A 12,215-nucleotide genomic window follows, 5' to 3' on the forward strand; every position below is an offset into this window, starting at 1 on the left:
ACACTGATGGCAGGTGCCAACTGCTCATCAGTTGAAAGAAAGTAATGCATTGACACACACTCACACACTGAAGGCACAGCCCTCGGGAGCAATTTGGGGTTCAGTGTCTTGTCAGAGCAAGGCTCTGACAGCAAGGCATATTGACTATGGTGCAGATAGCACAGTCCATTTATATTTATAACTTTCTAACAGGCAGCTCACTAAAAACATTTTTCATAAACAGCCTGACAGGAGTGTGCGGAGGTTTCACCTTTACAGAAGGAATGTGAGGCCGTAAAGGAAGAAGGAACAGTGGTCTTATCAAGCAGGTGGTCTTAGTCTGGTGATCAGGTTAAAATTGAGGCATCAACCTGCAGTAGTTCACTGAGACAAGCCCATCCATCACTCAGTGTCTACAAGCTAACACACGGTTCTCTGTGCCACACAGAGGCCTGGCAGCTCAGCTCAACCGCTTCAGTCTCTTTCTACTTCATGTACTAATGAGGGAAAGTTAAAATGGACTTTTTGCAGTGTTTTGATCACTGGTCATGACCACTGAAGGTCCGAAATATCTCAGTAAAGCCAACGAAAGTCAAAGGAAGTCAAGGCAGCTGACAGATGAGTAGGACACACCAAGGAACAGACTCCCACACACTAAGACTCACTACTCGATACACAAATAAAGGAAGTGAGGAAGAAGAAAACTAGCATTTTAAATATATAACTTGAGACAGTGGTGGAAAGTAACAAAGTACATATATTCAAATACTGTATTTACAAATAAAATATATACTTGAGGATTTCCATTTGATACTACATTGTACATTTCAGAGGGACATATTGTACTTTTTACTCCACTACATTTATCTGACAACTGCAGTAACTTGTTACTTTGTAGAGTGAGAATTTACAGACAAAACATATGATTAAATATTAAATATGATACACTGTTAAAGATTAAACTACCTAACAGAACAGAAAACAGACAATATTACCTCAAGTTTCAGTTACTAAGTTCCTAGCTTTTTCAGACCTTGACTTTTTTTATTTTATTTGTGTCTTCAGGGTCGAGAATGAACATTCAAGCTCAGTATATAAAGTAGTTCAATTAGCTCAACCCTCAACCAGCTACACAATGAAAATGCTGCTAACATAGATCTGTAATTATGAGCCTATGATATGCTATGCAATAAGACTCCAGTTGTGGAAAGTAACAGTTTTTACTAAAGTACTGTACTTAAGTACTGTTCAGGTTTTCCCATTTGATGCTACTTTATAATTCTACTGTCCTACATTTCAGAGGGAAATACTGTACTACACCACATTTATAGTTACCAGTTACTGTACTTTGAAGATTCAGGTTTCACATACAAATGCTATGCAAATATGATTGATATGCATTTTGTAGCTAATACTTCTGTATTTGTACTAAAAATGGAAACATTTAAATGCAGGAAAATATAGTATTTTTTACTTGAGGTTTTGCTACATTGATTTAAGTAAAATATCTGAATACTTTTTCCACCATAATATTCAACTGGCAGAATGACTATTTTTACTTTTAATACTTTAATCTGTTTTGCTGTTAATACTTCATTTTTGCTGTCTTTTATTCGTTATAGATATTTTGATTTACAGGATAATTTGAGATGTTTCTCTGGTGTAATTTTATATTAAGGATATTCCAAATGAATTCCTGCCAAGCACATGGAACATCTTTGTAAACACACATCACTATCCAGTGAAAACTGCTTGTTCCAAACACTAAGATAAAATATTGTTCAAGGCAATTTGTGTCACTGCAAAAAAAAAATGTAATGCTTAATATCACATTGTAAGAGCAGATTAAAATACCTCCATTGTGTAAAGGCCTAATTAATCCTCTTGTCCACCAAATGTCATGAATTTGCCACCTTCTTCCACGAAATAGTCTCTGATATTAGGAAGAATCTAACAATTTCATATACTAATGGATCTGGCGTGCCTCCCCCCCTTCATCATCATACTACTGTGGAAACAATGCATCATTTTTCATCTACTACCTCTAATGATCTAGAAGAGGTACAGATACAGCAGCTAAACTCAAAATTTTTCAAATGTGTATTCCACTGTCTATCACATGATGTCTGAGACATGAGTCTTCCCCTCCTCCCTCAAACATTCTGTTATTACACCATTACTGAAAAAGATGCTCATCACAGATGGGTCTGTGATGGGTCTGTGGCAGGACATTCTCTGTGTCTCTTGACAGCAAAACTAGAACTTTTGTTGTGGGGTCCCACAAGGCTCAGTTCTGGGCCCATTACTGTTTAATCTCTATACGCTGCCACTTGGCTCCATCATACAGAAGCACAATGTATCTTACCATTCTTATGCCGATGATACACAATTACACAATAATCTCAACCCCATAATTGAACTTGTCAACTGTATCAGTGACATCAGACACTGGATGACCAAAAACTCTCTGCAGTTAAACAAACACAGGACTGAGGTCCTTGTGGTAGGCGCTAGATGTCAGAGACAGGAGATCCACTCCAAACTGATCACGCTGTCTGTGAAACTCAGTGAGCAGGTTAGAAATCTAGGTGTTATCTTGGATTCACAACTAAACTTCACAAGCCACATTACAAGTATAACTAGAATAGCATTTTACCACCAAAGTCAAATCCATCTTGTCTCAGTCAGACGCTGAAAAACTGGTTCATGCATTTATCTCCTCCAGGCTCGACTACTGTAATGCCCTTCTTGCTGGACTCCCCATAAAGACTGTGGGACGGCTCCAGCTCATTCAAAATGCTGCATCCAGAGTCCTCACTGGGACAGAAAAACTGAATATATTACGCCTATACTTAGATCTCTTCACTGGCTTCTGATAAAATACAGAATTGATTTCAAAATATTGTGCACTGTTAACAAATCACTTAATGGTCTGCTCATTCCTTACAAACCCTCCAGAGCCCTCAGATCATCAGACACTGGTCTCCTAACTGTACCCATGATCAGTAGTAAATCTGGTGAAGGTGCACTCAGTTATTATGGGCCCACTCTCTGGAACAAACTGCCTGATGACATAAGATGCACCACAACTGTGTCGTCTTTAAAAGCAAACTCCAGACCTTCTTGTTCTCTCCGGCCAATGGCTAGCCTGTGCTTCTGTCTCTCTCTCTCTCTCTCTCTTTGGGTACATGGGGTGGGTGCGTCTATGTTGGTGGGTGGGCAGAGGATGGATATATGAATTTGTTTTTCTTTAAATATGTATTTAAATATGTACTCATGTCTTATTTTATTTTGTTCATCTTGTGTGTGAAGCACATTGAGCTTACATTGTATGAAATGTGTTATATAAATACATTTGACTTGACTTAATTATGGATTCGGTGACTGATAACACATAACACAATGGTTTACACTGGGCCTTGTGTAATGTGTAATGTAATGTAAATTTACAAAAGCATTCCATGTTTTAGCTTTAGACCCTTCAAACAGTCAACACCAGGTCCATGTTCCACTATGTTTACAAGAATTAAATAGCATTGTGATAAATCCAATGGGGCAATGGCACAAAGGAATGGCAGTCGTAACCTGAGCTATGTGATTGGTCAGCTATGCAAGGGTGAGATAGTAGGTGGGTTTTGAACTTCTCTCTCAACTCTCTTTCTTCATTCTTTACAGAAATATTTCAGTCAGTCTTCGTGTGAACAACCGAGTGCAACACTATGAGTGTCTTCCAGGACAATGAAACACCAAACAATAAATGATATTGTGTGTTGCCCCCTTCACTCCTCCTTCAAGTATGGCCGTTCAGAACACCTATAAACACTTTTGCCAACTTTCTTTTCTAGCATAACCCAGCCCTTATAACCTATTTACACCTGGCATTAACATACAATCTGCATCTGTATTATCGTATTGTACATTCATCCACTGCATCGCTACCTCGACTCCTCCAACAGCGGCTCCCACGTGTCACATTCTTGTTGTGGATAGTTTGTCATGTGTTACAGCTCCACCAGCAGCTGTTGTCTATTGGTTCAGAGGCTGATGTTCTGGTTGATGTATCTGCAGTGTCCTCTCTTGTCCTCTTCCTGTCTCGCTCTGTTCGCCTCAGGACCATACCTTGGTATACTCTGGTTCAGACAGTCAGTCTGTAGAGAATGTAATCGTCTTGCTGTCTGAGATCCTCATCATGATATTCTCTGTCTGACATTTTATTGCGAAAGCATTGCTACTTTGCAGAGTTACATCTTTGCTAACTACATTTTGTGTACTTACTGCTATGCGGGTCTTCCAGCCCTGTTAATCCAGTAAGCGATCTTTGATAGTTTGACTATGTGGCAGCTGAATGAAGGTCTGTCGTCAGACTTTCACTTCAGCACGTGAACGCACCACCAGCAGGGATGCACAGATCACTCCACCATTTTAACACGATTTAAACTCTAAAATTAGCTAAGGTGAATGAAAACCAGTGTGGATGTGTGTTTTATTATGATGCATCAGCTATGTTGAGAAAGTTGCCACTTGCATAAATTGGTTGTCAGTAACATAAGGATATACTGGACTGATGGTGTAAAATCACTGGTATGGTCCTTTAAAGCCTTGCAGTTGTAAAATAACTTACAGTTCAATTTTCACATTACTTAACACTCTTATCAAAGCACATGTGAAAATTAACATGTGAAGCTACATAATATTTGGACAAATCTCGGTTTCCACAATAGAAATGGAAAATTTCATGCAAGAGTTTTTTGTGTGGTGACGGATGAAATACTTGATTACTTTGGACAGTTGCACTTTCATCCCATTAGTTCCCATTTGGGCACTCTACTCCCAAAGTCCAAAGGCCGTTATTGTGGTCACTCACAGCAGATGCACTTGCACCACACCTCCTCCCCCACCGGTTGTTTGTCTTCTGAACTCACCTGAGAAACTTATTGAGATCTCCGTGCTTCATGTACTCAAACACCATGATGAGAGGGTCTCCGTCCACACACACTCCATAGAACTTCACTATGTGCTCGTGCTGGAGGTTTGTCAGCAACTCAGCTTCACGCTGGAAATCCTTCCTGGCTGCAAGAGTGGGGTCCTTCAGCGTCTGGGGAGAGAGAGAGAGGGAGAGTATGGTGTGGATTACATGACCAAATCATGCACAGATCAAGGGTTACACTTAGGTGGCCATGGAAACATCCGGTGGAGGGTTAGGGCTAGGCTCCTTTATCTGTCCTGTTACAGTCCAGTTCTCTCACTTGGAGCACCACTGTAGTTTAGTAAACAGCATCTGCAGTAAAAAAAGGATACAGGTTCATTTTTGTAGCAGTAATAGCTGCAATTTAGTGTGGTTCAAAATAAAAAAGAGCCTGGAACAGCTATGAGGTAGCTAGGACTGTTGATAAATTAAAAAAAGAGAGAGAGAAAAAAACACACAATAATGTTTTTGATATTTCTATGCTTACATGCTTTGGAAGCATCTCTTTTATTATCACAATGCCAATATTGTTTACTTTAATTAAAAGTGAATCGAATCACTCCATAAGAATTCCAAACTCATGCCCTCTCTCTCACTGTAATAGCTGATACAGGACACCACCGATCAGATTTTGACATAACTTATATATATATATAACAAAACTAAACATAACAAACCAATAAATGTGGCACTTGAAACTATTTAACATAAAGTACTTCATGGCTTCTCAAATCTGGACCCAACTGCAAATCAATCTGACCCTGTTTCAGGTATCACGTTATGTAGGGCTTTATTTTCTTGTGTTTGAGCATTGCTACTATGATTGAGCATGCCCATATTAGTGCACACATGTGACACAGCAGACAGCTAGCCTACACATAGCCACCTGTATGTACTGTATGTTTGTGCGTGCCCATTGTCAGTTTCTGTGTGTACGTTGACTCCGGTCCAATCATAGCAAGGAGTGCAATGCCATTACCATGACAACGAGCTGTCATTGTCGGTCACTGACATAATAATAATAATAAAATAATAAAACTTTATTCATAGAGCACTTATCAAAAGAAAGTACAAAGTGCTTCACAACAAGAGAAATAAAATACCACAGTGAATGACGAGATATAAAGAAATAAAATACACAAAAGCAATAAAATAAACAGTAAAATAAACAGCCAGTTCAGGTAAAATCAGGATATGCTTTCAGATAAAAATGTGTTTTGAGACGAGACTTAAACGAAAACACTGACTCAGACAACCTAATTTCTTCGGGCAAGTTGTTCCACATGTGAACAAGTTGTTCTTAAAGTGTTTAAGGAAAAGTAAAGTTGATGAAGAAAACACAGAGTTCAAAGAGGAATGGACAGAGAACATTCTCCTTCAGTCCAGCGCTACACCTGTGTGTCATACTGCAGCTGAACACCTGGATCAGTGCCGCCTTGTGTGTCTAGGTTGAAGGCTGGCTACAGGTACAGGCTAACGACACCATTTCTCCCACTATGACCCCACTTACAGTGAATCACTTCATGGGTTGTTCTACCCGTCTCATTAAAGCCACAGGAAAAACACGGCACCAGCCATTCCAACACATACAGCCATACAGAAGGGCACTTAGCGTTTATCTGACCCCTGATCAGTTCAACCACTGAATGATCAGTGTGAGTGAGAGAGTTGCGTCAGTTAGAGCCATGAAGACGATAAAGCTTCTGTCTCGCTCCTAGTTCGTAAATACAGTTTATTCATCCATTTGTGTTAGCTCATGGATAGTTGTTAGCTAACGCTAGCAAAACTGCTATTGTTGTTGAGCTAAATCTCAGGAGTAGGTCTAAAAGAACTACACTTCCCAGAGTGCACCAGCAGCAGCAAACTGGCTGCTTATGACCAGATCAGTCATTGTCACTGATTGAAAGCACCTGTAAAAACATGGAGGTTATCATTCATTTAAACAAAGAAACTTCAGAGAGAAGACACTCCAAGTTCACTCTATGGTTCAATCCCAAGACGCCAATGGTCGGTGAAATGTTTTATTTAATTTTATGATGTTTGAAATGCTGTTTAATTGGACAAGTATGTTTAACTGCTGTGTAGATTGGCTAAGAAACACACTGCAGCATTGACTTCATTGATTTTGTGTTTAAATGAGTTTGTGCTAAATTTTATTTTGAGTTTGAAAAAATGTAAATGCATAAGATACAAAAGGATAGTACAAGTTAAAAATGTTAAAATTATGTTAATGTTAAAACTTTACTAAAACATTTGAAAATGTTTAGTCAAAATGGTAACTTTTGTTTCTCTGTCTTTAAAGGTTTACAACCTAATTTACTGATCAACTGACAAAGCCAAAAAGAAAATTAAAAGTGATTAAGTTGAAAATTTGAGTTGTCCGTGTGTACTTTGGGAAATTGAACAAGAGGAGGACTAGACAATTGTCCAGGGCAATAACTCTCCAACGCTCAAGCGTTGACTGTGAGACACTTTTCACACGCTCTCACGCCACATGTTTTCTCGTGCAGTGAAAAACTAATTTATAACTGATTACAATAATCAACTCCGCCCAGCAGATGTGACACCAGCATATGCTGGGATAGTAATCAAGTGGACCCACTCTCGCGCTGTCTGCGAGTCGCAGACATTTTGTGCCAGAGTGGTAACGTTACTGGTAGAGTTTTAAAATAAATCAATTTAAAACTGAAACGTCGTCAACAACATCAAGTTTGACATCTTAACATGTAAAAGTTAAGTATGGATACATGAAGGTAAGTAGGATTTTGTTCCTATATAAGATATTAAATGTAAGACAATGAGATGGTGGCTATACAATGTTTTAGGGAGTAAAAAAGGCATCTATTTTGAGGTACAGTCAGAAGGACTAATAATGATAAAGAGTAATAGACACTAGGCTTGAACATAAACAAAAGCTAACACATTCATTCACAGCAATTTTGATAAAACTGTCGACAGTGTGTGACTTCTTAAAATATAAAGTGGTGTGAAAAAGTGTTTGCCCCCTTCCTGATTTCTTATTTTTTTGCATGTTTTTTACACTTAAATGTTTCAGATCATCAAACAAATTTAAATATTAGTCAAAAATAACACAAGTAAACACAAAATGCAGTTTTTAAATGAAGGTTGTTATTATTAAGGGAAAACAAAATCCAAACCTACATGGCCCTGTGTGAAAAAGTGATTGCCCCACCTGTTAAAACATAACTGTGGTTTATCACACCTGAGTTCAATTTCTCTAGTCACACCCAGGTCTGATTACGGCCACACCTGTTCTCAATCAAGAAATGACTTAAATAGGACTTGCCTGACAAAGTGAAGTAGACCAAAAGATCTTCAAAAGCAAGACATCATGCCGAGATCCAAAGAAATTCAGGAACAAATGAGAAAGAAAGTCATTGAGATCTATCAGTCTGGAAAAGGTTATAAAGCCATTTCTAAAGCTTTGGGACTCCAGCGAACCACAGTGAGAGCCATTATCCACAAATGGAACAGTGGTGAACCTTCCCAGGAGTGGCCGGCCTACCAAAATTACCCCAAGAGCACAGCAAAGAATCATCCAAGAGGTCACAAAAGACTCAACAACATCCAAAGAACTGCAGGCCTCACTTGCCTCAGTTAAGGTCAGTGTTCATGACTCCACCATAAGAAAGAGACTGGGCAAATATGGCCTGCATGGCAGAGTTCCAAGACGAAAACCATCACTGAGCAAAAAGAACATTAAGGCTCGTCTCATTTTTGCCAGAAAACATCTTGATGATCCCCAAGACTTTTGGGAAAATACTCTGTGGACTGATGAGACAAAAGTTGAACTTTTTGGAAGGTGTGTGTCCCATTACATCTTGCGTAAAAGTAACAACGTATTTCAGAAAAATCGTAGAAAAGTTTTCAATTGTAGTCATCTGGACACTGTTTTCAGAATCAAGACGTTTCAGCTCCCATCCGGAAGTCATTCTCAATTGTCTCAAGGGCGTAACAGTGGTTTGAAAGGTTCTGAATACCATTTTCTGCATTTCTACATGCTTTTATCATATTCCCAGCTACTTAAAAGCAACACATTATGATTAAGATGGATATGCTTAGTTTAAAGTGGTAAATATACATCAGAACAAGCTTCTTACTCTCTGCATGTTTAACCCAGAACCCTGCTGAACATCACATGCTGTGGTGTTCATTTAGAGATGTAAGCTATACTTTGAAGAATATGACTAGTAGATCTATGGCACATTATTTATGGCACTGTCAACAGATAATGTTCCATGTGCAACTTCAATCACAACATATAAGAAATGTATCAAAATATGAAATATACAGTGGTGTGAAAAAGTGTTTGCCCCCTTCCTGAATTCTTTTTTTTGCATGTTTGTCACACTTAAATGTTTCAGATCATCAAACAAATTTAAATATTAATCAAAGATAACACAAGTAAACACAAAATGCAATTTTTAAATGAAGGTTGTTATTATTAAAGGTAAACAAAATCCAAACCTACATGGCCCTGTGTGAAAAAGTGATTGCCCCCTAAACCTAATAACTGGTTGGGTCACCCTTAGCATCAACAACTGCAATCAAGTGTTTGCGATAACTTGCAGTGAGTCTTTTACAGCACTGTGGAGGAATTTTGGCCCACTCATCTTTGCAGAATTGTTGTAATTCAGCCACATTGTAGGGTTTTCAAGCATGAACTGCCTTTTTAAGGCCATGCCACAGCATCTCAATAGAATTCAGGTCAGGACTTTGACTAGGCCACTCCAAAATCTCTATTTTGTTCTTCAGCCATTCAGAGGTGGACTTGCTGGTGTGTTTTGGATCATTTTCCTGCTGCAGAACCCAAGTTTGCTTCAGCTTGAGGTCACAAAGAGATGGCCGGACATTCTCCTTCAGGAGTGTTTGGTAGACAGCAGAATTTATGGTACCATTTATCACAGCAAGTCTTCCAGGTCCTGAAGCAGCAAAACAGCCCCAGACCATCACAGTACCACCACCATATTTTACTGTTGGTATGATGTTCTTTTTCTGAAATAAGACGGTGTAGTTCCTCATTCGTCCAGGAATGTTCCATCGTAGAAAAGGTTTCAATCGTAGTCATCTGGACACTGTTTTCAGAAGATGTTTCGGCTTCCATCTGGAAGTCATTCTCAATTGTGAAAAATAGTCTGAGAACTTAGACATTTAAGCTACTCTGTGTTACTTAAGCCCTGCCCTCAGGAAGGAGTCTTCCTGAGTTTCTGCTGTTTACCCTGCCTAGTTTCACCTGAAACTGACCTTCTTTTGTTTCCATGATGGCCTAGTAATCAGTGATCAGGCCTATTGTTTTCTGGCTGCATCTCCCTCATCACTGTTAAGTACCTGATTAGCATATGATTGGCTTGACCATCGCCCTTGAGTACTACAAATTTGAAAATCAAATCGCCAATAGCAAACGTTAACAATATATGTGAACAAAATTCAATCATATCCACTCATATATCTAACCCTCCAGATTCTCCTGATTCCACATTTTGGCAACAAAATGACTCCATAAATTCACTAGAATGCAGAAAAATAGTATTACATTAATAATATCCTCGGGGAAGATCCCCTGGTTAGGTTTGGTATCCCTATTTAAGCTATGATGTCTGAAGGTTGGCAAGTATGCTGATCAACCATACTTATTCATTGTTGACAATGATTATTGACTTGGCTTTTCATCTGTAAATGCTTTAAAGGTCCAGGGTGTAACATTTAGAAGGAGCTATTGGCAGAAATGGAATATAATATTTATAACTATGTTTTCATTGGTATATAATCATCTGAAAATAAGAATCGTGTTTTCATTACCGTAGAATAAGCCATTTTTATCTGACCAACAGAGATACACATATCTGGCTGAGTATAAATTTCATATGGATTTTATGTGGACACTTAAAATGACAAGTGTAAATGGGGCCTAAAACAATTTATGGACTTTTATTTATGTCTCTGAGTTGTGCTGTCAGTGTTCTGACATCTCAATGAAATGGAAAAAAAGGGGGCATATTTATTAAAACTGTTGCCGTGATGCTTCTGTAACAAAATATTCTCAACTCAAAGTCCACTTACTAGGTTTTTCAGAGCTTTCAACTGTATTTCACAGTCTTCATTAGTGAATGTAACTCAGGTGGCTCAGGTGTCATAATGTGCCCTTGGTGTGGAACGCTGGTCACCAACTCCTGACGGCTGATGTCTGTGTCTGTTCTGTTTCAGCACTACACTACAGTATGCTCTGCTTTCTTTCAAAACACAAAAATGTTCTCAGGGGTCAGAGCGTGAGACAAATGCAACTCAGAAAAACAACATCCATTCATGACACAGAAAGGATGAACAATCTGAGGACAGTAGACAACATATTCTCCTGTGAAAGACAATAATGGGCTGAAACGTTTTGTTAACAGTACTGCTGCCATGATTACCTTCTTATCTCAGCCCTTGTTAATGCTGAGAGGTATACTGTGATATTCATACTTAGTTGCTCCTACTGGCTTGTATAATGTACTTTTACAGTGGTAATGCTAACAAAGTGCCATTGTATAGAATCAAACTTTCATTACAATGATTACAATTTTTGAAGAGGCTACATATTTAATGGATTTGTGGGCAAAAGAAAAAGATGCAGACATATTCCATTGAAAATTACATGTTGGGAGATGTAATCAGTATATAGATGATTGCTGTCATTTAACAAAAGTTATTCAAAAATGCTTTATTTAACATTTAGTGTTGAGATAATGTAAAAATTGTTCAGTTACTCATGAAAGAAAGCCTCAGAAATAAACAAGTACCTGAACCCTTGCCTGCATTTGCTCAGGTTTACTCCTTTTATTTACAGGCTCATTGCTTAGTCACTATTCTTAGCTAGGCTTTTGTTTCTAGTATTAGTTAGGCTATTACCATCAACTGGCATGCAATTGGTACTATACCTGTTGTTGATGGTATTTGTGAAAGAAAAAAGTTTTACACAATTATTTGGGATTATTTGGGGTTTTTGCCTATGTCCTACATCCATAGGTTTTCCACACACCACAAATATCTGTTTATGAATGGATCGAGGGACATTTTGAGCCTTAGTTCTATTAAAAATGTATTACTAGTGTAATATCAACAAAAAAGTACATTTTCATGGATTTTGTCATGCCTGTTTTTATTTTTCTTATGAGATTAATATGTTTTGAGATTTTCCCACCGCAGTTCTCATCTATGTATTATATCTATATGCTTTTGTGGATGTTTGTCCTTGATGGGCATAACTGTT

At 38.3% G+C, this 12,215-nt stretch overlaps 1 protein-coding gene across 1 annotated transcript in view; it reads right to left on the minus strand.

Annotated features, from left to right (window-relative positions):
• The window catches only part of ntrk3a (neurotrophic tyrosine kinase, receptor, type 3a), a 286,883-nt gene that overhangs the window by 32,269 nt on the left and 242,399 nt on the right, over window positions 1–12,215 (minus strand). The window contains exon 15 of the mRNA XM_044193839.1: window positions 4,902–5,074. Within this exon, the coding sequence (XP_044049774.1) occupies window positions 4,902–5,074 (173 nt within the window). The remainder of the gene's footprint in view (window positions 1–4,901; window positions 5,075–12,215) is intronic.

The sequence above is a fragment of the Siniperca chuatsi genome, linkage group LG4 (genome assembly GCF_020085105.1).
Source record: "Siniperca chuatsi isolate FFG_IHB_CAS linkage group LG4, ASM2008510v1, whole genome shotgun sequence".
Lineage (NCBI taxonomy): Eukaryota > Metazoa > Chordata > Actinopteri > Centrarchiformes > Sinipercidae > Siniperca > Siniperca chuatsi.